At 48.6% G+C, this 27,768-nt stretch overlaps 1 protein-coding gene across 2 annotated transcripts in view; it reads right to left on the reverse strand.

The window, feature by feature from the left end:
* The window catches only part of zc3h12b (zinc finger CCCH-type containing 12B), a 140,230-nt gene that overhangs the window by 14,352 nt on the left and 98,110 nt on the right, over window positions 1-27,768 (reverse strand). For both annotated transcript variants that reach the window (XM_085998914.1, XM_085998921.1), the window contains exons 2-3: window positions 5,265-6,049; window positions 914-1,053 (exon numbers count right to left, since the gene is read on the reverse strand). In XM_085998914.1, the coding sequence (XP_085855040.1) occupies window positions 914-1,053; window positions 5,265-6,049 (925 nt within the window). The remainder of the gene's footprint in view (window positions 1-913; window positions 1,054-5,264; window positions 6,050-27,768) is intronic.

Raw genomic sequence — 27,768 nt, forward strand, 5'->3', positions numbered from 1 at the left:
AGCCCTGTCTAATCTAATCCCATTTTCCAGCATTTGGTCTGTAGCCTTGTATGCTATGGCATTTCAAGTGCTCATCCAAATGCTTCTTGAATGTTGTGAGGGTTCCTGCCTCTACCACCCTTTCAGGCAGTGAGTTCCAGATTCCAACCACCCTCTGGGTGAAAAAGTTCTTCCTCAAATCCCCTCTAAACCTCCTGCCCCTTACCTTGAAACTATGCCCCCTGGTTATTGACTCCTCTACTAAGGGGAAAAGTTCCCTTCTATCTACCCTATCTATGCCCCTCATAATTTTGTACACCTCAATCAGGTCCCCCCTCAGCCTTCTCTGCTCCAAGGAAAACAACCCCAGCCTGTCCAGTCTTTCTTCATAGCTGAAGCGCTCCAGCCCAGGTAACATCCTGGTGAATCTCCTCTGCACCCTCTCCAAAGCAATCACATCCTTCCTATAGTTATTTGTGATTCCCCTGCCTCCATTCCACTTAGCAATGCTGGATGCCAGGAAAGCAATGGCATTACTAACACCCAGTTGTTACTAAAATACATCAGAAGACTTTTTCCTATCAACATCCTATATCTTTCATGCACCCACCTAATGTGGGCGGACTGGGTATACTCACTGTCATGGCCACTTCCAGCAGAAAATCCTGCAGATAGTGACAGTGGTTGGGGAGCAGCTCGCAACAATTCCCACTATAATCCACCCTGAAATGCGCCTCACGTGTGAGTACGGTCTCCATTTGAAAAGTTAATATTTCCCCCCACTCGTTTTTCAGATACTGATGGAATTGATGTGTATTTCCAGCATTTTCTATTTTTACTTCAGATCTTCCTGCTTTCACATTTAAAAAAAAGTAATCTATTTTTATATGATCAGATCATTAAACCATCATCACGTTGTGACAAGTCTAGCTACCTTTAATGGGTGCATCTGGCCTGGACTGTTCTTTCCTCCACGCAGGAACAAACACTGTGATGTCTTTGTGTCCTTTTTCCAGGAAATATTCCGCAGCCAACTGAATCCCAAGGCAAGAGAACACTTCTTTGTTTCCATGACTACAAGAGGAAATTAAAGCTTTGATCAATTTCGTGCTTTAAGTTTGACCTTGGCTGGCATCGTGGCTGATGTAATTGTGAAGTCACACGAGTGGGACAGTATGGGGACAGAGATTTATTGTAATTACGGAACATTTATAACACAAGAATGATTGCATTTCTGAAGTGGAGTAAGGAGATGAAACTTTTTTTCATTGCATGCTAAGTATGTCTTACAACAGGATTGCAAATTAGATGCACAAAGTAATTGCATATTATGAAAAAAAAAGCTTTACGCTTTATTTTAAAATAAACTAAATTGCGTGGCCTGCAGCTGGGGTCACAATGCGATTATAAAAAGAAAAAAAAAATAGGTTTTTACAAAGCTGCAAGCGACACCGTTTCCTCAGTCACTCCAGAAAATTGGATTTTAGAGAACAGGTGTTGTTGCCCAGCTCATTATCGACTACTTTGAAATTTAGGGAAGACGCAGATGATATCATGAAAAGCATCACCGTGCGTAGGCCTTCGTGGGAGGAATTAATTATATTCTCTAGAATAGCAAAGAATCTATAAAAATAGGCCCAGCTGGGGTATTATACATTTCACACAGTGCTACATTCAACGCTTTCTGCCTTCATTTCTTAACTGCATTCGCTCTACAATGTCAATACGCCATCACTAATTACGGTGGGCAAACAACATCATAATTCTGCGTCTCAGCAGGAATTCTTTTTGAAAGAGGTTTTTTTCCCCCCCTTGTCCATTTCACTTTTTTCCCACCTTTTGTCTTATTTTGTATAGTTCTTTGCCAGAACGAGATTTTCCAGGGAGGAGCAGTTGTATCGTTAACCTTTACCTCTCCCGGTGGGCATATCGGGAGCTTGGATAGTGGGAAAAGAACCAGGCATGGAGCAGTACAAGATCTTGAAGTGGTTAGCAGGAAATCTGCTTTAAAGAATGAAATAGGAATCATGGATATGTAGCAATCAAGTGTTGTGATTGTGCATGAAAAAGAAAGGAAAAGGGCAAGAGTGGAAGGCACCAAATATCATTTTATTTTCATTTTCTCACCAATAACTTGTCTAACTGACTATTCTTCATGTACAAGCCTGGACAGAGAGCATCAACGGGCTGTTCACCATGAAAGGCATCACAGCCAAGCCCAATCCTGTCCTCACTTGACGTCCGCACGCGCATGCTTTCCAATCAAAGAAATGTGGATAGTAATCAGGATTGTGAATTGAGTTGTTAACCTGATTAGCCTAGGGTGCTTAGGCTAATTGTACCGCCCGACTGCTGGTTCAGCTGAAATCAGCCATCTCGCCACAGAACGGGGATGGAACCTGGCTGTTTTTTGGTTTGCATGGCATCAGTGTGACACTGAGCAGTGCCTTTGCCCACTGGGTGAGCAATGTCATCCTTTCTCATTTCTTAAGTCATTTGAAATTGGTCATTTCATATCAGTAAAGCAGTGTTGCAAAGGTAGTCTTTAGCAGTGAGTAGGACACAAACAAGCCCCTTTGTAATTTTATGCAGATAACACCCCATAATTAAATATATTTCAACTATACTTCCTGAGACAGAGATTTGCCTAACAGACCGGATTATAAAGATTCTTACAACATAGCAATAAAAGCCCATGACAGAACAGAAAGGGGATGATTAAAGGCTGCATTAATTAATTGCACTGGGTTTGATAGTGTGGCAAATCCCCAGATAAATAGAATTCCCTTATTAAAATATAATAACTTCTTTACAAATATTTTTTTTAATTGTAAAATGCACTCTTCCACTTTAGTCCAATAGCAGCTCCTTTCCTTGTTATCCAAGCAAAGCATTAGGCTGGAATTGTGCCCACAGTTAGGTATGAATAACCTTCAGCTGGCAATGCTCAGGTCCAGTGATAATTTACCTAAAGGGCACTTTGCTGCTAAAATAGGGAAACTGGGTGCTGTAGTGGGCTAAACTTTGGTCTTTCACCTCGGGGACCTAGGTTTAAATTCAGACCAGACAGATGGATGCAAGGATCCTACAGAAAATGAGTTTGGAAATGAGCCATCCCTGAATTGGCAATCTCATTCAGAATGACCACAACAATTGTCTTTGTGGGGAGTGAAAAACTATCACACTGATACACCAGGAAATGCCCTTCTAATGCTAGGGCTATGACATGTTGTTGGGGGCAAAGTAAAGGGAGCTGCATCTGACTGCACTGTACCACAAGATAACTATGGATGAGGGAGGCCATATGCCCCATCTTCATCCATCTGGAGATATTCTACAGTGCCCCATTGCAGCATCCAATTGGTTCTTAAATGAATTCAGGGTTTCCAGCTCCACTGTACTGTCTGGAAGTTCCTGTTATGTATTGATCACTGTTTGTATGAAGGAGCACTGCCTGATATCAGTCCTAAATCAGCCCTCTACTAGCCTGAACCTGTGTCCCCTTGTCCAATTCACACCATTTACTTTACATTAATTTTCCACATTTACCTTTACTGTTAACTGTCTTACTATTGGGAGTCCTAAGGTCATGAAAAGTGCTATATAAATGCAGGTTCTTTCTTTATCATACATATTTCTATAAGATCACTTCTACGAAATCTCCTTGAAGGCTGAAAAGTCCAAAGGGTTATTTTAAGTTGGAACGTGTTTCAAGTGGGTGGGAGGGCAGAGCAGGGGACAAGTGTGAACCACACCTGCCTAAATTTTAGGCCCAGAGTATTTTAACTCCCAGGCCTAATTAACATTTGACTAGTGGGCTTCACACCCAATCGCGTTTGGAACATGAAGCCCACCCATTTTCTGGGTGTAATTTCCAGCAGCCTCCAAAGGCCTATTTAAAGCAGGAATGCACCTCTTAAAGGGAGGTGGCAATTCTCTTCTGGCAGATTGCTCTGTGAGATTGCTGCAAGAAAATGTTCTGCAGGAATGAGTCGGAAGCATGTCCCATGGTTCTCTGAGGCCTCCTAGGGACACTGTTGGAAGAGGTGAGGGCAAGGAGGGACGTGCTCTTTCCTGCGAGTGGCAGGAAGACTGCAAAGATTGACATACACCAGACCTGGATGGAGAGAGGTGGCAGAAATTGTCAGCTCCGGGAGCATCACCCTTAGAACCTGGGTTCAATGCAGGATACCTCACAAGAGTAGCAAGGCTCAGTACAACACTTCATTTCTTCATCTCTCTCAATTACACCTGGCAACAGAATGACTTCAGTGTTCTATAATGCGGGATTAAGGGAGTGTGGGGTGGTGACAAGTTCTATTAATGCAGAGGGGCTTTGCGCAACTTTTCGGGGGAGAGGAATCAGCAGGCTGCACATTCCAATGATGCGACAGAGTTTGTGTGGGGGAAACTGCCAGACCTATCCAAGCACCAGAACCTTTGCTTCAATACCTCAACACTCTGCTCAATGATGTTCCCGGTAGTCCTATGACTGTGACTGTACCTGAGCTGTTCAGGTGTAGTGGGATTGCAGAGGATTGTCCTCAGCCATGTGTGCATGGGGTAGCCCTTGTCCTCAAGCAGTCACCCTCTTACGATCCTGGAAGGGTGCAAGTGGGGGGATGGATGACTGTCGGAGGATTCAGGCATCATGACAGCTGCCTGCGACACTGGCACAGACTTACATAATCATTCGAGGGTGATCACACACCAGCTGGACATTAATTGAGTGATAGCCCCTCCCATTGAAAAAAGCTGCTGGCTTGTCATAAGTGCAGTCTGTAACATGTTGGACATGAGGGAAGCCAGCCATTCTGGCTGTTGGCAGCCATGGGAAAGGTCATGCAGTGGTTGGCCTGGCACATAAGGCACTGGTGACCTGCTTGAAGCAGCTGTGCACTACAGGCTGGGAGATGTGAGTGATTTCACCTGTAACAGCCTGGAAGGAGCCCGAGGTAAAAAAAAAGTCAAGGATGATAAATTTGACAGCCACTGGCAAAACATGGCCACCTGGACCAGTTATGGGGAGGGAAATTAAGCAGGGTTCTCGCTATTGATTACTATCCTGCTGGATGTGTGTGTGGATGTTAAGTGAGGACTGGATGGGGTTCCGCTGTGATGTCTGCTGACACTCACTGTCAATGTTCACACATGAAGAATGGCGACCATCACCTGTAGGACTATACTCCAGCAAAGAGTTAGCACCTTGGAGGGGGAGGCATAAAAATGTACATTTGGAGTATGACATAACTTCAACTACCTTTGGAGAAAATCTTTGGACATACCTCATTGCCACATTACTTCCATCAATGACTATAGGCCTCAAATTGTCAGAATCATCCACAACTTCATCTTCCAAAGACAGCTCTGGGCTGGTGATCTCCTTCACACATTGGCCCCTGGACACCAGGGTACCTGTATTACCCATACTGTTTGGCTGTGACTCAGACTCACTTTTGTTCCCAAGTCTGACCAGCTCAGCTAAAATGTCATTAATGAGAGCATCTGACCCCAGTTTATTGAGCACAGTTTGTATCTGTTCTCCTGAATATCCTAGTTTTAAGGCGAACTCCATCTTGGCCTGGTATTCTTTATCTAAACTAGCAGACTTGCATCCCTCATCCAGTTTGGGTTTACTGTCCTCACTTTGAAAGTCCTGCAGGACACTGCATTTGGAAAGGACTGGCCGTTCGAGGCAAGGAGAGCGGCAGAGTTGCCGGTGTGGTTTGCTCATAATCTCAGTCCCTTTTTTCTTATTAGGGAGTTGTTCTGAATCACTTTCAGAGCTCGTCCAGTCCTCAGAATCTGCGCTACAGTCACCAATCTCTAGATGAAGGCTCCCGTCTTCTTTGGAGGAACTGTTCTCCATATTCAACTTCTCAAACATTGACCAGGCAGTCATTACGTTAATCTGTCCTCCTGTTATCTCTACACGCTTCTCTTTTATTTCCAGTACAGCTTGACTTTCATATTCAATAGTATCTTTCAGCTCAATTAATTGTTTCCGCAATGTTGATGTTATGCTCTCACACTTCTTATGTTCTGGGGAGCACAGGGATAGTATATAATCCTGGAGAAGAAGAAGAAAGATCATTTAGAAAAGTCTGTTAAAAACACTGAAGAACACACCCACAGAAAAGTGAATCTCATAATTTAGTAATCCATTTGTTTGAATCTAATGGTCACTTCCTGATTCAGTATCCTTCTTTGAGAGAACAAGTTCTGCCTGACTTCCTTTCTTACTCCTAACTTCCTAAAATGTTAGCTTAGCACTGCGAAAGCACTCTCACATCTGCATCAGAAGGTTGAGTTATAGCCCCTTTCCAAGACTTGGGCCTAGAAATTCGGTGGGCTGCGCCACCAGTTAGCGCCCAAAGAGGGCACTTAGTGGGTTTAGCGCCACTGGCCACACCTCCCGCGAAATTTAGCGTCATCGGTGTGCGCAGCGCCCCGCTACCGCCCCGATCGCGAAATTTGGTAGCGCCCCCTGCTGTAACGCTGGTCGCAATTTGCGACCGGTTCAGGGGGGCCTACCTGCGGCGGTAGAGGCGCTGAGGTGCGGGGCGGCCATTTTTTTTGCTGGCCGCCTGCCGGCACCTCTCCGCGCCGCCATCCCCGGCCTCCTGAGGTCCCCCCCCCCCCACGCGTTGTGCCGGCTGTCTCCCAAGAGCCCGGCACTTCTCCTCAGTGCCGGGCTCTTTTGTTTTGCCAGCACTCGCGATCTTAGATCGCGCTGCAGCAGGCCCCTCCCCTTTAAGAAGGGGAGGAAGGCCTGCAGTACCGCAGCGCGCCGTGCCGCAGCGTGTGGCACTGCGGCACGTTGTGCTGCGAACTTCAGTTGCAGCGCCCCAAGACGGATGCGGGGCGCCTCGAGTAGCGCCGCGCTTCCGTTTGGGGCGCTCAAACTGAATTTCCGGCGGGCGCTCGCGACTCCTTCCAGGGCGGTACTTCCGGCGCCCTGGCGAGACTGGGGGCGCCACCGAATTTCTAGGCCTTGGTCTCATAATGTAGGCTGAAACTTCCATGCAGTACTGACAGCATGCTGTATTGTTGGAGGTATCTTTCAGGTGAGCCATTAAAACAAGGCCCTGTCTTCCTGTTCATGGCAGTTCAAAGAAGAGCAGGGGAGATGTCCTCTTAATCCCCCAACTATAATCACCAAAAAAACTTAACTGGTCATTGATTTCATTTGCCTATATAACAACAGTGACTACACCTTGAAAGTAACTCACTAGTTGCGACTTCCTGAGGATGTAAAAGATGCTGTATAAATTCAAGTCCTTTTTTTACTAATTTTCTCATTCTTATCTTGTGTTCCCTGGTATTTGAACCCTTTGCCATTTTGAACAAATTTACCTGGATCAATTTTGTCATTTCCCTTCATAATCTTGAAAACTTCAATATGTCTCTAAAAGACCTTGACATAGCACAAGGTGTGCCTATTAAAGAGACGACATATAAGGACTGGCAGATTTTACACTGAGTTAGTCAGTTTGGTGCACTATAGAGAATTTTCAAGCAGGAACTACCAGTACATTGCTCAGAGTTCCCTCTAAGTCAAAGGGGTCGATTTTCCTGGAGCCGTCAGGCGGGATTTCAGGCGTGTGGGGAGGGGGGTGGAAATCCCGATTTCGGGGGTCCCGACACCATCCCGCCCAAAACCCGCCTCCACGTAAGTTTCAGGGGAGGCGGGTACCCACCCCACACTGGGACCCACCGACCTGAGGCGGGAAGGGATTAGTGCCAATTAACTGCCTGTTAACAGGTAGTTAACAGGCAGTTTTTAGCCTAATCCCTATTTTGAGGGGTGTCGTGTGGGATTCCCGACGGCTCCAAACCACGCCAGGTTAGAGGAGTCGGGCCGTCGGGTTGAAGGACTTGGAGGGGTCGCGATGTCAGTGTTTAGGTGAGTGAAGGGTGCATGAGTGCAAAGGCAATTGTGTTTGGTGTGTCTAAAGTGTGTAAAGAAGTTTAAATTACCTGTACTTACCTTTACAGCCTTCCTTCCTCTAGGTTTCGGGAGTCCATCACTCAGCCGGCACTGAAAGCAAAATGGCTGCGAGCTGTCAAAAGTGGCAGCCTTCAGCTTTCATTGCCGGTGAGACTTCTAACTGAGTCTGTGTAGAAGGACTCAGGTTAGAAGTCAGACTGTCAGTGTTTGACAGCTTCAAACAGCTGTGAAACGCTGATATTTCATCTGTCAAGGCCTCTTGACAGATGAAATTTCAGTCTGTGACGTCACCTGTTGCCGGGTGGCCCTTAATTGGCCTGCTGAGCCCGCTGGGCGGGCTTAACAAGGTCAATCAAGGGAAAATCGTGTGGATTGGCCGAACGTCGATGTAGGCGGGACTAAAACCCGAAAGTTGTAGTCCCGCCTCCTTCCCGACAGCTTTAGAAAATCGACCCCAAAGTGACTGACACAAGTACAAAAACAGAGAAGAAAAGATCCCACTTTAACTCTGCAATTCTCAGTAAAGGTACATGTGGATTTTAAAGGGACCAATCAACATAATGTTATCAATTCTGTTCATTCAGATTTATCCACAAAAGCAACTGAAATTAAAATATATCTATACTTCATGGATATGTTTAACTGCAGTGGTTGGGTAGGCAAAGAAGCTTCAAGGTCTCCCTTTTAGGATCTAGGGGGTGAAATTGGGTGCCTTTGTGCCCCCAGGGGGCGCTAACGGGGCGCTAATGGCTTTGTCACCGGGCGCGACGCTGACATCGACTCCTGCCATATTCGGCGGGAGTTTTGTAGCGGCGCTACAGTGTTGCGCCCCGATCTCCTTCGCCTGGAGATTGTGATGTCATCGCCGTGCACATTGCCCCGATAGCACCCCGGACCCAAAATTGACCTCCGCCCCCTGCAGCAGCGCTGGTCGAAAACACCGACAGCTGCAGGAGGTGTGCATCGGGCAGCCGGCCGCTTCAGGAGTGATGATTAAAGGCGAGGTGGCCGAGGTAAGTGGAATAAAAAAATGACCTTTCCTCTTCTCGTTTTTTTCGCGGGTTCCTGCCCGCAATCGATCACTCTGCTTCAGTGCCGGTCTGGTCGCGCAGGATCGCGGCTGCCTTGGGGGTCCAGGTAGGTACTTTTAAAATTGCACAGCTTGCAGTGATGGCCCTTTCCTTTAAAGGGAGGGAAGGAGCCTTTGAACGCGGCAGCGCTACACGGCTCAGTGTGCAGCACTGCTGAAGTCTCTGCCCCGCTCTGCGATGTTAGCGCCCTAAGAAGGAAGTGGCGCACTTAATTTAGCGCTCCACTTCCCTTGTGGGGCGCTAAAACTCAATTTTGCTAGTTAGCACCCAGGCGATGTTTGTGCCCCAAAATGGTTGAAACCAAATTCTTCCCCCCATATCTTTTTTTTTTGCAATGCCTCCACATTCTTTTTCAATATATTTTTCTTCTCCCTTTACTCTGCTAAAAGCACTGATTCCTTGTTGGGGTACAGTTCCACAGGCACAAACAGCTCTCTGGTACCTTCCCCAACCGTGTATTCTTCAAATGTGAGACTAAGCTGTACACTCTCTCCCAGTTTGTGTTGCTCTCTCTCTCCCTCCCCAGTTTGTGTTGCTCTCTCTCTCTCTTCCTCCCCCAGTTTGTGTTGCTCTCTCTCTCTCTCCCCCAGTTTGTGTTGCTCTCTCTCTCTCTCTCCTCCAGTTTGTGTTGCTCTCTCTCTCCCCCAGTTTGTGTTGCTCCAATTCCAATTCCAATTCCAATTCAAATGCTTTATTGGCATGAAAGTTTACAGAGAACCATATTGCCAAAGCTTACATAGCAAAAAGGTACAGTTTTCCAACATTCTGTAGGTGTCAATCGATTTGACATTTGTTGGTTACATACAATATTACTTTTAAACAATATTAATTTTAAACAGTCTTTGTACTTCATTTGGTACGCTCAATATTAATTTTAAACAGTCTTAATTTTTAAACAGTCCTCAGGTTGTGACATGTTGTTACATATTTGGCCCCAAGGTATGGTCTGTCTCCTTCTCCTAGGACTAATCTCAATTTTGACAGGTCATCCAATTCCTTGAAATCTGGGGTTGTTTGGCTTAGCTTGTTGAATAATATGTTTCTTGATGTGTTGAATTTTTCGCATTTTAGGAGGAAATGCATCTCTGTTTCAACCTCGCCGGCCAGACATTGATCGCATATTCTATTCTCTCTAGGCTGCCAGGATTTCTTGTATCTGCCTTTTTCAATTTCCAGTTGGTGGTCGCTTAGTCTGTACCTGGTGAGGGTCTGTCTCTGTTTTGTGTCCCTGATGGTCTCTCTCTCTCTCCTCCAGTTTGTGTTGCTCTCTCTCTCTCTCTCTCTCCTCCAGTTTGTGTTGCTCTCTCTCTCTCTCCCAGTTTGTGTTGCTCTCTCTCTCCCCCCTCCCCCAGTTTGTGTTGCTCTCTCTCTCCCTCCCCCAGTTTGTGTTGCTCTCTCTCTCTCCCCCAGTTTGTGTTGCTCTCTCTCTCTCCCTCCCCCAGTTTGTGTTGCTCTCTCTCTCCCCCAGTTTGTGTTGCTCTCTCTCTCTCAAATTCAAATTCAAATTCAAATGCTTTATTGGCATGAAAGTTTACAGAGAACCATATTGCCAAAGCTTACATAGCAAAAAGGTACTTTTTCAAACATTTTGTAGGTGTCAATCGATTTGACATTTGTTGGGTACATACAATATTACTTTTAAACAATATTAATTTTAAACAGTCTTTGTACTTCATTTGGTACGTTCAATATTAATTTTAAACAGTCTTAATTTTAAACAGTCCTCAGGTTGTGACATGTTGTTACATATTTGGCCCCAAGGTATGGTCTGTCTCCTTCTCCCAGGACTAATCTCAATTTTGACAGGTCATCCAATTCCTTGAAATCTGGGGTTGTTTGGCTTAGCTTGTTGAATAATATGTTTCTTGATGTGTTGAATTTTTCGCATTTTAGGAGGAAATGCATTTCTGTTTCAACCTCGCCGGCCAGACATTGATCGCATATTCTATTCTCTCTAGGCTGCCAGGATTTCTTGTATCTGCCTTTTTCAATTTCCAGTTGGTGGTCGCTTAGTCTGTACCTGGTGAGGGTCTGTCTCTGTTTTGTGTCTCTGATGGTCGTGAGGTAGTCTGCCAGTTTATATTCTCTTTTTAGGGCCCGGTAACATTCTAATCTGCTTTGGCTTTCGGTTATTTTGTTCCAATGTTCCAGGTAGGTTTCTTTGCATTGTTTAATGATTTGGTTCACTCGGATTGGTGTTTGGACGGCTGTGTTGGTCTGGGGTTGGTCAGGGTCCGGCTGAGTACTTAGTTTCAGTAGCAGCTGACTCAGGGGACTCTTTTCTGGGTTTAGCTCTTGGGTCTGAAATGCTTTGAAATGAAGGGTGTCTGGGGAGCTAGATTTGAGGTGATTTAGGAAGTTTAGTGCTCGTTTTTGGATGTTTATTATCAGTGGGTATCTGCCTAGTTCGGCTCTGCATGCATTTGTTGGCGTTTTTCTTTGGATGCGAAGGATGCTTCGGCAGAATTCTGCATGTAGGGCTTCTATTGTGTGTTTTTCCCATTTGGTGTAGCTTTGGTGATTTAGCAGGCCCCATACTTCACTACCGTACAGTGCAATGGGCAGGATTATGCTGTCAAATAATTTGAGCCAGATTTTGATTGGGATTTGGATGTTGTAGAATTTTCTTTTTATTGCATATAGGGCTCTTCGGGCTTTTTCTTTTAGTGCATTCACTGCTATGTTGAAGCTCCCTGATGCTGTAATAGTTAGACCAAGGTAGGTGTAGCTCATAGTGTGTCCTATAGTGGTATCACTGAGGGTAAACTGGTATTTGTTTTCCTGACATCTGGGCCTTTTTTGAAAAATCATGATGTTGTTTTTTTTTAGATTTACTGTTAGAGCCCAATTTTGGCAGTATTTGTCGAGTAGGTCTAGTTGTTGCTGTAATCCCTGTTCTGTGGGAGACAGCAGGACCAGGTCGTCCGCATAGAACAGGGATTTCACTTCTCCATCCAGGAGACGGAGACCTGGTGACTCGCTTTGCTCCAGCATGTCTGCTAATTCATTTATGTATATGTTGAACAGGGTCGGGCTCAAATTGCAGCCCTGCCGGACGCCTCTTCTCTGGGTGAAGAAATCGGTGCGCTTGTCTCCAATTTTGACCCCGCATTTGTTTTTCAGATACATTGATTTAATAAGGTCATAGACTTTGCCCCCTATTCCACACTGAAGAAGTTTATAATAGAGCCCTTCGTGCCATATAGAGTCAAAGGCTTTCTTGAAGTCGATGAAACAGGCGAATATTTTCCCATTTTTTCCCATCTCCTCCAGTTTGTGTTGCTCTCTCTCTCTCTCTCCCCCAGTTTGTGTTGCTCTCTCTCTCTCTCCTCCAGTTTGTGTTGCTCTCTCTCTCTCTCCCCCAGTTTGTGTTGCTCTCTCTCTCTCCCTCCCCCAGTTTGTGTTGCTCTCTCTCTCCCCCAGTTTGCGTTGCTCTCTCTCCCCCAGTTTGTGTTGCTCTCTCTCTCCCTCCCCCAGTTTGTGTTGCTCTCTCTCTCTCCCTCCCCCAGTTTGTGTTGCTCTCTCTCTCTCTCCCTCCCCCAGTTTGTGTTGCTCTCTCTCTCTCCCTCCCCCAGTTTGTGTTGCTCTCTCTCCCAGTTTGTGTTGCTCTCTCTCTCTCTCTCTCTCCCTCCCCCAGTTTGTGTTGCTCTCTCTCTCTCCCTCCCCCAGTTTGTGTTGCTCTCTCTCTCTCTCTCTCTCCCAGTTTGCGTTGCTCTCTCTCTCTCTCTCTCCCAGTTTGTGTTGCTCTCTCTCTCTCCCTCCCCCAGTTTGTGTTGCTCTCTCTCTCTCTCCCCCAGTTTGTGTTGCTCTCTCTCTCTCTCCCAGTTTGTGTTGCTCTCTCTCTCTCTCTCCCTCCCCCAGTTTGTGTTGCTCTCTCTCTCTCTCTCTCTCTCTCCCTCCCCTAGTTTGTGTTGCTCTTGTGATGAAATATGTCATTCATCAGACTCTATTTAACTACATATATTGTATTGCCTGCTCCTGTGTTACCTTGTATTGTATATAGTGCACCGCCCCCTTTCTCCCCATTGGGTGTGTCGGCTCCGCCCATACCTGGCCCTACTTAAGACAAGCCCAGGCTTGTCTTGCAGCAGAACGCTAGTTGAAGACACAGGCATCTTTCTTTGCTAATAAAAGCCTAGTTTTATCCAGTTAACTTTGAGCCTTGGAGTATTGAGGCGCATCAGCTCTCTCTCTCTCCCTCCCCCAGTTTGTGTTGCTCTCTCTCTCTATCCCTCCCCCAGTTTGTGTTGCTCTCTCTCTCTCTCCCTCCCCCAGTTTGTGTTGTGCTCTCTCTCTCTCCCTCCCCCAGTTTGTGTTGCGCTCTCTCTCTCTCTCCCTCCCCCAGTTTGTGTTGCTCGCTCTCTCTCTCTCTCTCCCCCAGTTTGTGTTGCGCTCTCTCTCTCTCTCTCTCCCCCAGTTTGTGTTGTGCTCTCTCTCTCTCTCCCTCCCCCAGTTTGTGTTGCGCTCTCTCTCTCCCTCCCCCAGTTTGTGTTGCTCGCTCTCTCTCTCTCTTTCCCCCCTCCCCCAGTTTGTGTTGCTCTCTCTCTCCCTCCCCCAGTTTGTGTTGCTCTCTCTCTCTCCCCCAGTTTGTGTTGCTCTCTCTCTCTCCCTCCCCCAGTTTGTGTTGCTCTCTCTCCCCCAGTTTGTGTTGCTCTCTCTCTCTCTCTCCTCCAGTTTGTGTTGCTCTCTCTCTCTCTCTCTCCCCCCGTTTCTGTTGCTCTCTCTCCCCCCCTCCCCCAGTTTGTGTTGCTCTCTCTCTCCCCCCTCCCCGTTTGTGTTGCTCTCTCTCTCCTCCAGTTTGTGTTGCTCTCTCTCTCTCTCCCCCAGTTTGTGTTGCTCTCTCTCTCTCCCTCCCCCAGTTTGTGTTGCTCTCTCTCTCTCCCCCAGTTTGCGTTGCTCTCTCTCTCTCCCCCAGTTTGTGTTGCTCTCTCTCCCTCCCCCAGTTTGTGTTGCTCTCTCTCTCTCTCCCTCCCCCAGTTTGTGTTGCTCTCTCTCCCTCCCCCAGTTTGTGTTGCTCTCTCTCTCTCCCCCAGTTTGCGTTGCTCTCTCTCTCTCCCCGTTTGTGTTGCTCTCTCTCTCCCTCCCCCAGTTTGTGTTGCTCTCTCTCTCTCTCCCTCCCCCAGTTTGTGTTGCTCTCTCTCTCTCCCTCCCCCAGTTTGTGTTGCTCTCTCTCTCCCTCCCCCAGTTTGTGTTGCTCTCTCTCTCTCTCCGTCCCCCAGTTTGTGTTTCTCTCTCTCCCCCAGTTTGTGTCGCTCTCTCTCTCTCCCCCAGTTTGTGCTGCTCTCTCTCTCTCCCCCAGTTTGTGTTGCTCTCTCTCTCTCCCTCCCCCAGTTTGTGCTGCTCTCTCTCTCCCTCCCCCAGTTTGTGTTGCTCTCTCTCTCTCCCTCCCCCAGTTTGTGTTGCGCTCTCTCTCTCTCTCCCTCCCCCAGTTTGTGTTGCTCTCTCTCTCTCCCTCCCCCAGTTTGTGTTGCTCTCTCTCTCTCCCTCCCCGTTTGTGTTGCTCTCTCTCTCTCCCTCCCCCAGTTTGTGTTGCTCTCTCTCCCTCCCCCAGTTTGTGTTGCTCTCTCTCTCTCCCTCCCCCAGTTTGTTGCTCTCTCTCTCCCTCCCCCAGTTTGTGTTGCTCTCTCTCTCTCTCCCTCCCCCAGTTTGTGTTGCTCTCTCTCTCTCCCTCCCCCAGTTTGTGCTGCTCTCTCTCTCTCCCCCAGTTTGTGTTGCTCTCTCTCTCCCTCCCCCAGTTTGTGCTGCTCTCTCTCTCCCTCCCCCAGTTTGTGTTGCTCTCTCTCTCTCCCTCCCCCAGTTTGTGTTGCGCTCTCTCTCTCTCCCTCCCCCAGTTTGTGTTGCTCTCTCTCTCTCCCTCCCCCAGTTTGTGTTGCTCTCTCTCTCTCCCTCCCCGTTTGTGTTGCTCTCTCTCTCTCCCTCCCCCAGTTTGTGTTGCTCTCTCTCCCTCCCCCAGTTTGTGTTGCTCTCTCTCTCTCTCCCTCCCCCAGTTTGTTGCTCTCTCTCTCCCTCCCCCAGTTTGTGTTGCTCTCTCTCTCTCTCCCTCCCCCAGTTTGTGTTGCTCTCTCTCTCTCCCTCCCCCAGTTTGTGTTGCTCTCTCTCTCTCCCTCCCCCAGTTTGTGTTGCTCTCTCTCCCTCCCCAGTTTGTGTTGCTCTCTCTCTCTCTCCCTCCCCCAGTTTGTTGCTCTCTCTCTCCCTCCCCCAGTTTGTGTTGCTCTCTCTCTCTCTCCCTCCCCCAGTTTGTGTTGCTCTCTCTCTCTCTCTCCCTCCCCCAGTTTGTGTTGCTCTCTCTCTCTCCCTCCCCCAGTTTGTGTTGCTCTCTCTCTCCCTCCCCGTTTGTGTTGCTCTCTCTCTCTCTCCCTCCCCCAGTTTGTGTTGCTCTCTCTCTCTCTCTCTCTCCCAGTTTGTGTTGCTCTCTCTCTCTCTCCCAGTTTGTGTTGCTCTCTCTCTCCCTCCCCCAGTTTGTGTTGCTCTCTCTCTCCCTCTCTCTCCCAGTTTGTGTTGCTCTCTCTCTCCCTCTCTCTCCCAGTTTGTGTTGCTCTCTCTCTCTCTCTCTCCCTCCCCCAGTTTGTGTTGCTCTCTCTCTCCCTCTCTCTCCCAGTTTGTGTTGCTCTCTCTCTCTCTCTCTCTCCCTCCCCCAGTTTGTGTTGCTCTCTCTCTCTCCCTCCCCCAGTTTGTGTTGCTCTCTCTCTCTCTCTCCCAGTTTGTGTTGCTCTCTCTCTCTCTCTCTCCCAGTTTGTGTTGCTCTCTCTCTCTCCCTCCCCCAGTTTGTGTTGCTCTCTCTCTCTCCCCCAGTTTGTGTTGCTCTCTCTCTCTCTCCCAGTTTGTGTTGCTCTCTCTCTCTCTCTCCCTCCCCCAGTTTGTGTTGCTCTCTCTCTCTCCCTCCCCCAGTTTGTGTTGCTCTCTCTCTCTCTCCCTCCCCTAGTTTGTGTTGCTCTTGTGATGAAATATGTCATTCATCAGACTCTATTTAACTACATATATTGTATTGCCTGCTCCTGTGTTTTTACCTTGTATTGTATATAGTGCACCGCCCCCTTTCTCCCCATTGGGTGTGTCGGCTCCGCCCATACCTGGCCCTACTTAAGACAAGCCCAGGCTTGTCTTGCAGCAGAACAGCAGAATGCTAGGTGAAGACACAGGCATCTTTCTTTGCTAATAAAAGCCTAGTTTTATCCAGTTAACTTTGAGCCTTGGAGTATTGAGGCGCATCAGCTCTCTCTCTCCCTCCCCCAGTTTGTGTTGCTCTCTCTCTCTATCCCTCCCCCAGTTTGTGTTGCTCTCTCTCTCTCTCCCTCCCCCAGTTTGTGTTGTGCTCTCTCTCTCTCTCTCTCCCCCAGTTTGTGTTGTGCTCTCTCTCTCTCTCTCCCCCAGTTTGTGTTGCGCTCTCTCTCTCTCTCTCCCTCCCCCAGTTTGTGTTGCTCGCTCTCTCTCTCTCTCCCTCCCCCAGTTTGTGTTGCGCGCTCTCTCTCTCTCTCCCCCAGTTTGTGTTGTGCTCTCTCTCTCCCTCCCCCAGTTTGGGTTGCTCTCTCTCTCTCTCTCTCCCTCCCCCAGTTTGGGTTTCTCTCTCTCTCTCTCCCTCCCCCAGTTTGTGTTGCTCTCTCTCTCTCTCTCCCTCCCCCAGTTTGTGTTGCTCTCTCTCTCTCTCCCCCAGTTTGTGTTGCTCTCTCTCTCCCTCCCCCAATTTGTGTTGCTCTCTCTCTCCCCCAGTTTGTGTTGCTCTCTCTCTCTCTCCCTCCCCCAGTTTGTGTTGCTCTCTCTCCCCCTCCCCCAGTTTGTGTTGCTCTCTCTCTCCCCGTTTGTGTTGCGCTCTCTCTCCCCCAGTTTGTGTTGCGCTCTCTCTCTCTCTCCCCCAGTTTGTGTTGCTCTCTCTCTCCCTCCCCCAGTTTGTGTTGCTCTCTCTCTCTCTCCTCCCCCAGTTTGTGTTGCTCTCTCTCTCTCTCCCTCCCCCAGTTTGTGTTGCTCTCTCTCTCTCTCCCTCCCCCAGTTTGTGTTGCTCTCTCTCTCTCCCTCCCCCAGTTTGGGTTTCTCTCTCTCTCTCTCTCTCCCTCCCCCAGTTTGGGTTTCTCTCTCTCTCTCTCTCCCTCCCCCAGTTTGTGTTGCTCTCTCTCTCTCCCTCCCCCAGTTTGGGTTGCTCTCTCTCTCTCTCTCTCTCCCTCCCCCAGTTTGTGTTGCTCTCTCTCTCTCTCCCTCCCCAGTTTGTGTTGCTCTCTCTCTCCCTCCCCCAGTTTGTGTTGCTCTCTCTCTCTCCCCCTCCCCCAGTTTGTGTTGCTCTCTCTCTCCTTCCCCCAGTTTGTGTTGCTCTCTCTCTCCCTCCCCCAGTTTGTGTTGCTCTCTCTCTCTCTCTCCCCCCCGCCCTCCCCCAGTTTGTGTTGCTCTCTCTCTCTCTCTCTCCCTCCCAGTTTGTGTTGCTCTCTCTCTCTCTCCCTCCCCCAGTTTATGTTGCTGATGTGCCTCAATGAATCCGAGACCCAACGTTAACGGAGCAAAGCAAGACTTTTATTAACTCAGAAAGTAATACACAGTGGAGAAGTGTCTCTCATCCAGAGATCTGCTGTACTGCCTGTGAGACACGCTGGGGCCTGCTTAAGTAGGGGCCAGGTATGGGCGGAGCCCTACACACAATACATTACAGGTAAGGAAGTGGAACTGAAACTAGACTCCCCTGCTTGTCACAGTCACAGGCACAATCAAACACAGAGAATACAGCGTGCCTGATGAATGGCATATTTCATCACATTCACCCCTTCTACAGATTTAGTCTGTTCGGGGGTTTGGTAGTCCTCTGTGACCGACGTAGCTGTTGTGGTGCCGCGGGTGTCCCCGGTGGCCTCCTGGGTCTCTGCCGGGGGCGCCGCCAGGGTTGTTGAAGGGGGCACCGTTGGTCTATGTTCTTCCGGGGGTGATGAAAGAATAGTGGGTGGGTAAGAGTTGCTGTGATCGTTGTTGCTGTTGTTGTCGTGGTTGTTGTCGTTACCGGCTGGGGCGACGTCTTTTATGCACACGGTGTCCTCCCTTCCGTCGGCGTGCCGGACATACGCGTATTGGGGGTTGGCGTGGAGTAGGTGCACTGACTCCATGAGAGGGTCCGTCTTGTGGCCCCTCACATGCCTTCGTACAAATACCGGACCTGGGGTGGAGAGCCATGACGGCATGGATACGCCTGAGGTGGATTTCCGGGGAAAGACAAACATTCGTTCATGAGGCGTGGCATTAGTGGCAGTACACAATAGCGACCGTATCGAATGGAGCACATCTGGGAGGACTTCCTGCCAGCGGGAGGTAGGGAGGCCCTTTGTCCTTAGAGCTAGAGTGACTGCTTTCCATACTGTCCCGTTCTCTCGCTCCACCTGACCGTTACCCTGGGGGTTGTAGCTGGTGGTACGGCTCGTGGCGATCCCCCTGGACAGCATGTACTGGTGTAGTTCTTCACTCATGAAGGACGCCCCCCTATCCGTATGGATGTAGCTCGGCATACCGAACAGGCAGAACAGGCTGTTGAGGCATTTAATGACCGTGGCGCTGGTCATGTCTGGGCAGGGGAAGGCGAATGGGAAACGGGAGTATTCGTCCACAATGTTCAGGAAGTAAACATTGCGGTCGACTGACGGGAGGGGGCCCTTGAAATCTAAGCTGAGCCGCTCAAAGGGCCGTGTAGCTTTGATTAAGTGGGCTCTATCTGGGCGGTAGAACCGAGGCTTGCACTCAGCGCAAGTGCGGCAGTTGCTGGTCAGAGACCGAACTTCCTCAATCGAGTAGGGTAAGTTGCGGGACTTTATGAAGTGGAACAGCCGTATGACCCCTGGGTGGCAGAGGTCGTTGTGGAGGGTCTGTAGCCGATCCCCGGTGGCGCTGGCACACATCCCTCGTGAGAGGGCGTCGGGGGATTCGTTAAGGGCCCCTGGCCGGTAAATGATGTCATACTCGAAGGTGGAGAGCTTGATCCGCCACCTGAGAATCCTATCATTTTTAATCTTCCCCTTCTGTTTATTATTAAACATAAACGCTACCGACCGCTGGTCGGTAAGTAGGGTGAAGCGTTTGCCGGCTAGGTAGTGGCGCCAGTGGCGCACTGCCTCCACGATGGCTTGGGCCTCCTTTTCCACGGAGGAGTGTCTGATCTCGGGCCCTTGGAGGGTCCTCGAGAAGAAAGCTACGGGCCGCCCCGCCTGGTTGAGGGTGGCCGCCAAGGCAAAGTCAGACGCATCACTTTCCACTTGAAAGGGAGTGTTCTCGTCCACTGCCTGTAGCGTGGCCCGCTCAATATCCCGCTTAATGCTTTTGAAGGCGGCGTGGGCCTCAGCAGAGAGTGGAAAAGAGGATGCTTTCAAGAGGGGGCGGGCTTTGTCGGAGTAGTTGGGGACCCATTGGGCATAATAAGAAAATAACCCCAGGCACCTTTTCAGGGCTTTGGGAGTGTTGGGCACGGGCAGCTCCTGTAGGGGGCGCAATCGGTCGGGGTCTGGTCCGATTTCCCCATTCTCCTCCACGCTGCCTAGTATGCAGAGGCGCGTGGTGTTGAAAACGCACTTGTCCTCGTTGTAAGTGAGGTTGAGTTTTTGTGCGGTTTTCAGGAACCTCTCGAGGTTCGAGTCGTGATCCTGCTGGTTGTGACCGCAGATGGTGACGTTGTCGAGGTAGGGGAAGGTTGCCTGCAAGTGGTGGTCATCGACCATGCGGTCCATCTCCCTCTGGGAGACCGAGACCCCATTCGTCACCCCAAAGGGGACTCTGAGGAATTGGTAGAGGCGTCCGTTTGCCTCGAAGGCGGTGTACGGGCGGTCCTCTGGTCTGATAGGGAGCTGGTGGTACGCTGACTTGAGGTCGATGGTGGAGAACACCCGGTATTCGGCAATTTGGTTCACCATTTCTGATATGCGGGGTAGCGGGTAGGCGTCTAGTTGGGTGTACATGTTGATCGTTTGGCTATAGTCGATCACCATCCGTTTCTTCTCGCTACCCCTCACCACCACCACTTGGGCGCGCCACGGGCTGTTGCTGCGTTCAATAACGCGCTCCCTCAGCAGCCTGTCCACCTCGGTCGCGATAAACCGCCTGTCCTCCCAGCTGTACCTCCTGCTTTTGGTCGCTATTGGCTGGCAGTTGGGAGTAAGGTTCGCGAATAGCGAAGGCGGCTTTACCTTCAGGGTAGCCAGACCGCACACTGTGAGGGGCGGCTGGGACCCACCGTAATTGAGCGTGATGCTTTGGTGGTGGCACTGGAAGTCCAGGCCCAAGATCACGCTCGCACATAGACTCTTCATGATTAGTAATTTTAAATTATCGTATACAGTTCCGTTAACGGACAATTGTACCGCGCAGTAACCCATAATGGTCGATGTCTGGGTTTTATCAGCCATAGAGATGGTGCCCCGAGCAGGGACCACCGTTAGAGAGAGTTGTTGTACTAGTCCAGGGTGAATAAAACTCTCCGTGCTTCCACTGTCAATTAAACATTTAACCCCGCACCCGTTTACCTCGATGTCCACCATTGATTTGGATAGCGGGTGCGATCTGGTCTGGTCCACTGTGACCGATGCCACTGTAGGGCCCTGATCGAGACAAGATGGCGTCCACGCTGTCTGCTCACAAGATGGCGGACCCCACGAGGTCGGGCAAGATGGCGTCCAAGATGGCCGCTCCCACAGCGCACACGCGGCGGTGGCGGGTTTTCCAGCGGGGTTCCCTCTGCACACCTTCCCAAAGTGCCCCTTCTTACCGCACTTAAAGCAGGTGGTGCCTTTCGCCGGGCACAGGTTTCTGGTGTGCTTCGGCTGCCTGCAGAAGTAGCAGTTGGGGCCCCGACGCGTCACGGCTGTCGTAGGGCTTCTGGGGGGAGAGCGGGGCCCCGACGGTGTCGGGCTGCCGGGCGGGGAAGATGCCTTCCAAGATGGCGGCGCTCTTGGTGCACACGTGGCGGTGTGGGCTGAAGAGTAGGCGTCCGAGTTTCTCTGGGCCACATCCAGGGATCGTGCTGTGTCCACAGCCTGTTTCAGGTCCAATCCCGTTTTTTCCAGTAGTCTCTGCCGGATGTAAGTGGAGCTGAGGCCTGTGATAAAGGCATCACGAACAAGCTCGTCAGTGTACACTGCGGCTTTTACATCTTGGCACTTGCAGTCTTTGCCAAGCGTTTTCAGGGTGACTAGGAACTCATCCAGCGATTCCCCAGGTCGCTGTGTGCGAGTCGCGAGCAGATGCCTAGCGTACACCTCGTTCGTAGGCTGCTGGTAATGCGCCTTTAGGATGTCGCAGGCGGCCGGATACGTGTCGGCGTCTTGGATGAGGGGGTAAACCCGGTGGCTTACCCAATTCCGTAGGATTCCAAGTTTCATACTTTCAGCGTCCGTAGCGTCTGTGATGGCTGCGGAATTGTCCAGGAAGAATTCCATACACTTAAACCAGTGTCCGAATCGTGCCGATGCGTCCGAAGCATGCTGGTCCAAATCCAAACGTTCGGGTTTCAAGAGTTGATCCATTGCGTTGAAAATTGAGTTAATAAAATTGATGTGCCTCAATGAATCCGAGACCCAACGTTAACGGAGCAAAGCAAGGCTTTTATTAACTCAGAAAGTAATACACAGTGGAGAAGTGTCTCTCATCCAGAGATCTGCTGTACTGCCCGTGAGACACGCTGGGGCCTGCTTAAGTAGGGGCCAGGTATGGGCGGAGCCCTACACACAATACAATACAGGTAAGGAAGTGGAACTGAAACTAGACTCCCCTGCTTGTCACAGTCACAGGCACAATCAAACACAGCGTGCCTGATGAATGGCATATTTCATCACAGTTGCTCTCCCTCTCTCTCCCTCCCCAGTTTGTGTTGCTCTCTCTCTCTCTCCCTCCCCCAGTTTATGTTGCTCTCTCTCTCTCTCCCTCCCCCAGTTTGTGTTGCTCTCTCTCTCTCCCTCCCCCAGTTTGTGTTGCTCTCTCTCTCTCTCCCTCCCTGTTTGTGTTGCTCTCTCTCTCTCCCTCCCCCAGTTTGTGTTGCTCTCTCTCTCTCCCTCCCCCAGTTTGTGTTGCTCTCTCTCTCTCTCCCTCCCCCAGTTTGTGTTGCTCTCTCTCTCTCCCCCCCCCAGTTTCTGTTGCTCTCTCTCTCTCCCTCCCCCAGTTTGTGTTGCTCTCTCTCCCTCTCCCTCCCCCAGTTTGTGTTGCTCTCTCTCTCTCTCCCTCCCCCAGTTTGTGTTGCTCTCTCTCTCTCCCCCAGTTTGTGTTGCTCTCTCTCTCTCTCCCTCCCCCAGTTTGTGTTGCTCTCTCTCTCTCTCTCTCCCTCCCCCAGTTGGTGTTGCTCTCTCTCTCTCTCCCTCCCCCAGTTTGTGTTGCTCTCTCTCTCTCTCCCCCAGTTTCTGTTGCTCTCTCTCTCTCCCCCAGTTTGTGTTGCTCTCTCTCTCTCTCTCTCTCTCCCCGTTTGTGTTGCTCTCTCTCTCCCTCCCCCAGTTTGTGTTGCTCTCTCTCTCTCCCTCCCCCAGTTTGTGTTGCTCTTTCTCTCTCCCTCCCCCAGTTTGTGTTGCTCTCTCTCTCTCTCCCTCCCCCAGTTTGTGTTGCTCTCTCTCTCTCTCCCTCCCCCAGTTTGTGTTGCTCTCTCTCTCTCTCTCCCTCCCCCAGTTTGTGTTGCTCTCTCTCTCTCTCTCTCTCTCCCTCCCCCAGTTTGTGTTGCTCTCTCTCTCTCTCTCTCCCTCCCCCAGTTGGTGTTGCTCTCTCTCTCTCTCCCTCCCCCAGTTTGTGTTGCTCTCTCAGGATCACAGAGTTTCCAGGCGAGTTTCATTGGCCCAGATGAGGCCATCCTCACAAACAACAATGAAGCGTGTGAAATAGTGGGGACAGTGCGCTTTTGTTGGAAGCCGTAACAGCCAGTGTACTGCGCATGCAAGAACCATTTATCCTGGGCATTCAGCCATAGCGATTGGGAGACCAGTCGCCCATTGCGGTAGAGTCCTGTCAAAAGCGGGAGGGTTGGGAATCTAACCTTAATGGCAGTCACCATTTAAGATAAACAAGCTAATTTCCTCACTTAGATCTACTCCTAAAAAGTCAATTTAACCCACTGATCTATGTTCCCTAAGTGAAAGAGGAAGGTGCGTGGGGGAGGGAAATCACTATGTCAGATTATAAGACAAGTGAAGTCAGGAAGAGATTTTGTTTCAGTGCCCTATTAGGAAAGCTTTCGCATACCATTTTAGTTAAAGTAGAAGGGGGAAAAATTCGGTTGCTTTGCGCCTCTGGTTAGTGTCGTAAGAGGGCACTAATGGGGCGCAAAGCAACTAGCGCCCGGGTGCGGCAATGTTTGCGCCACTCGCGAAATTGACCAGACATTTTGCGGCGGCACTAAACACTACCGCCACGATCTCCTGCGCCCCGGATTGGATATTGAGTGGTGCCCCTTGCCTTTCTGCCTGCCGCTAGCAACGACAGGTTGAGGGGAACGTTTTGTAGTCGGGAAGGGACTGGGGGAGCACTATTTAAAGGCGGCCGCTTCCTGCCTTTTTTTGTCAGCGACATTTTTGCACCTCACATTCTGAGAGAGACTTCTGGAGAGATTCAACGCTGTGTGAAGGAGTTTTGGGTACTGAGCAGCACTTTGCAGGTTCATTTTGATTTGACCTTCCTTGCATCGATTTAGAAGAGACTATGGGGGCTGCACTCTGAGCTCTTTCCCTGGGCCTCTCCATTGTTCTTTCCAGCAGATTTGATGTACAGGTCTGTCCAGGCAGAGATTCAAGGCTGCAATGAGCAGGGTGTGGATGGAGAGCAAGATTGACCCTCCCCTTTAAGAACTGGCCGGTGCCAGTGTGTCTGTGTTCCATTGCTGATTGACATCTCATGAGCTTCACCAGCGCTCTGAGTTAGCGCCTCGCTCCTCGGCGTTAGCGCCTTGAGAGGTGTGTAGCGCCTGATTTAGCACTCCAATCAGCTCCAGGGGCGATAGAAGCCAAGTTTGCAGTCGGAGGCGGTAATTAGCGCCAAGCGCTAAACTTTGCGCCCGGCCGATAATTGCGCCCCAAACGGGGCGATACTGAAATTCTCCCCCTAAGTCTTTTATTTAAGACAGTTCATGTAATTACTGTAGCATTATACTATGCCTATGTAACTACAGTTACTGAACTTCAAAGTAATTCATTGTATGTGAAGCACTAAGAGGCATTTTTGAGATACGATAAGATGATATACAAATGCAAGTCTGTCTTTTAAACATTTTGTAAATCAAGACGACAAAATAAATTCAGCCATTAGGAAAGAAAACTCAGAATCATACAGCACAGGAGGCCATTTGGCCCATCGTGCCTGTGCCGTCGCTTTGAAAGAGCTATCCAATTAGTCCTACTCTCCTGCTCTTTCCCCATAGACCTGCAATCTTTTCCCCTTCAAGTATATATCCATATATCTTATAGATATGAGGGCGGGGGGTAAGAGAGAAAGACTGGGATTGATCAATATCAGAAAGTAGTTCCAGTAGGTCCCTTGCTTGTAAATAAGAAAATCAAAAAGCTAGATCTGGTTAACCACAATCAAATTCTGTCATCATTTGGAGAAGCTATTGTAATTTTCACCTTTTTTCTAAAACTATTCTACAAAAACAAAATATGAACACCATATGCATAGATTTATTACCAGCACAGGGAGAAGCTCAAACAGCTTGGGTGTGTACCCTCCCCTACTGCCGACCCAAGAAAGAGTTTGGAGATATTTCCTACTGGGACTGCTGGATTAAAAGATTCAGGTGGTTCTTTCTTGAAACACAAGTTCACCAGCTGAGTGTTTCCAACATTTTCTGTTTTTATTACAATGGATTAATGACTACGTTATAGGAAGTTGGTTTTCTGACAACTGAAACAAAAATAAAATAAAAAGGGAATTGTGAGGGAAAGGAAAAAGAAAAACCCTTCATAAATGCCGGTTTGTCTCTCTCTCTCTCCTGAAGGGACCACGTACCCAAAACCCTTTCTTTTCTCTTTACAGAAGCTGACTGATCTGCTGTGTATTTCCAGCATTTTAGGTTTTTAAACTGAAAGGATTCCCATCAAACTGAAAAACATAAGCCAGATAGGAAAGTACTAGACAATTCTTTGAAAAGCAACATTAAAGTAGGGTCTACAAGGCCTTGAAATATGTGAGTCTGCTAACACTTCACTGCTTGTGCTGGGGACCCTTGGTCACCGAGATATTTATCACACTGATACGAAGAAGATATTTCAGTATTAAAGGGCAGCAGAGGTACAAGTTGAGCTGCGTTATCTTTAAAGTAGCCCACAGAAGCAGCTGACAGCTCTGAAACTGGTCATCACGTGAATAGAATGTACTGATAAGTAACCACAGATCAAGTGAAGAGGGAATCACATACAAGGGAAGCCCCACCAGGCATACAATACATGATGCAAATCTGATCTATTTTTATAGCTACTTATGTAAATCAGCAGACCGTTTATAGAATTTATCTGTAAATTAAAAAAAGAGCTTCAGCCACATGGTTCAATCTCCAGGTATTGGAGAAGAATCTGTGTTAAACACAAACACATATATCTATATATATATCTATATATATATATATAGATATATAAAGATATATCACATACACAGGATAATATGTATTCGATATAGGTCAGGGAACCTCTGTATTCCAAAAATGTTTTCTTTCTTCCCAAACTTTGCAGAATTATCTAATTTCAGTCAAGATAGTGTAAGGGTGCGACTATTTGCTTCAGTCTCCCCGGGTTAGGGAAGTATAAATTAGCCATGGTTCTCACGTTTGCCATCCTGTGATCCCTGCTGGAAAGAATGTGACATTTGGCAACCACAGGAGTGGACTCAGCTACAATGCCTCCAGTCAAATTCTCAGCCGACACTAACTGTACTTGGGTGAGGTATTGGGAGGGCAATTGGTGCTTGCAAAACTGTACCCCAGCCAACGTTAGTGTCTTCAGAAGATGAGGGAAGAAAAGAAAACTGTGGCGAATTTTTTTTAAAACTGACCATCATCTCTTAACCTTCTATAGATAAGAAAAATAGACATACAATCAAAGGATCACAACACAGGAAGCTCTGTGACTTTTCTTCTCCCTTCAGTACTTCTATCGAAGGAGTTAAACAGCCTTGTGTTACAAACTTATCAGTTGACTTAATGACTCATTCTAATCAATTATTTTGAAGAACAAGCTCTGAAATATTCTGTATAGTTTGTTGTTCTGCAATAATCATAATCAACTTTATTGTCATTGTTAGTGCACAAGTGCAGTACAACGAAATGTAGGCCTGCGGCTCCCGAGAGTGTACATTTAGATTAAGACATTTAAACATTCAACATACATTTGGCTTGTAATACATTAACATAAACATAACCATAATAAAGTGCATTGGCAGATGTGCAGGCTTTAGAGTTTATTTGTGGAGTTCAGTAGGATGACAGCCCTGGGAAAGAAGCTGTTCCTAAATCTGGTCGTACGGGTGCGAATGCATCTGTAGCGTCTCCCAGATGGCAGGAGGGCGAACAGACTGTGGCTGGGGTGGGTAGGGTCTTTGATGATGGACCGTGACCTCCGTAAACAGCATTTCTGGTATATGTGCTCTATGGTCGGTAGCCGGGTGCCGGTAATGCGTTGGGCAGTTTTGACTACCTGCTGCAGGGCTTTCCGGTCATAGTAGCTACAGCTGCCATACCATACTGTGATACAGTTCATCAGGATGCTCTCTATTGTGCAGCGATAAAAGTTAGAGAGGATCAGGGGTGACAGGTTACATCCCTTCAGCCTCCTTAGGAAATAAAGGCGCTGCTGAGCCTTCTTCACCAGAGAGGGACCAGGAGAGGTCTTCCGTGATGTTGGTACCAATGCACATTAGGAAAAATTCCATTAAGTCATTATGCTTCTATTGCAATATCTCAAGTTACTCCTGCTGTCAGTGACAGATCTGCAATCACTGGTACTTCACCCCCCTACGTAGCTCAAAGTACACTCTCCAGGCACAACCTAAGTTTGGAAGAACAGCATCTTTAATTGGACTACTGGATATTTTCACAGGTCAAGTGGACATAGCACAAGAACTTCACACATCCACCATTACACCAATGCTAGTGACAATGCTGTAGGTGACGCAGAATAGTGTTTTCATACTAGTGATCCAGTAACTGCAAGATATACAATTTACTTAGTGTTAAGTGGTTAGGTATAGAAAATGGTACCACACCTGTCAGCTAGCTGTACTCTAGTTTGTAACAGGCTTTAACTGATTTCATTCATCATACTAGACAAACTGAATGTTCTCAGAACGAGGGCAGCACTCCCTACTGAAAACAATTGGTTCATAACCACTAAATAAACTAGGTCGTTGGTAGTACGACGCATAATTTCAGGTAAAGACTTGAGAAGCGAACCTTTCCACAAGTAGCCACTGGTACAAAAACCATTCTGTCACATTTTTACTATGTACACTGCTCAGCTTTGTTTTGGGTCTTAGTTGTTCCTCCAGCTACTCATCTTCACAAGATCCACCCATACGCTTTTCCCCAGTATGAGGCGAGCATATTTTGTTGTGCATTCAAAAGTTATAGTAGCAGGGTTTTCTTATTCTACAGGTGCTTCCAGCTTTTCCTTTTCTTTCCTCCTCCAATTTTCTCCCCAGCTCTCCTGAAAGTGCCAGATCTTGCTGGGTTACGGTTCCATAGGTGCCGGGTGCCATCTGGTATGGTCTCCAGTGGTCATTCTTCATGTGTGATCCTAGTCAGTGAGTGTCAGTAGGTTGTTCCACTTTAAGAACTGTGGC

Source organism: Somniosus microcephalus, chromosome 1 (assembly GCF_052327205.1).
Source record: "Somniosus microcephalus isolate GS21.2 chromosome 1, FLI_Smic_1.0, whole genome shotgun sequence".
Lineage (NCBI taxonomy): Eukaryota > Metazoa > Chordata > Chondrichthyes > Squaliformes > Somniosidae > Somniosus > Somniosus microcephalus.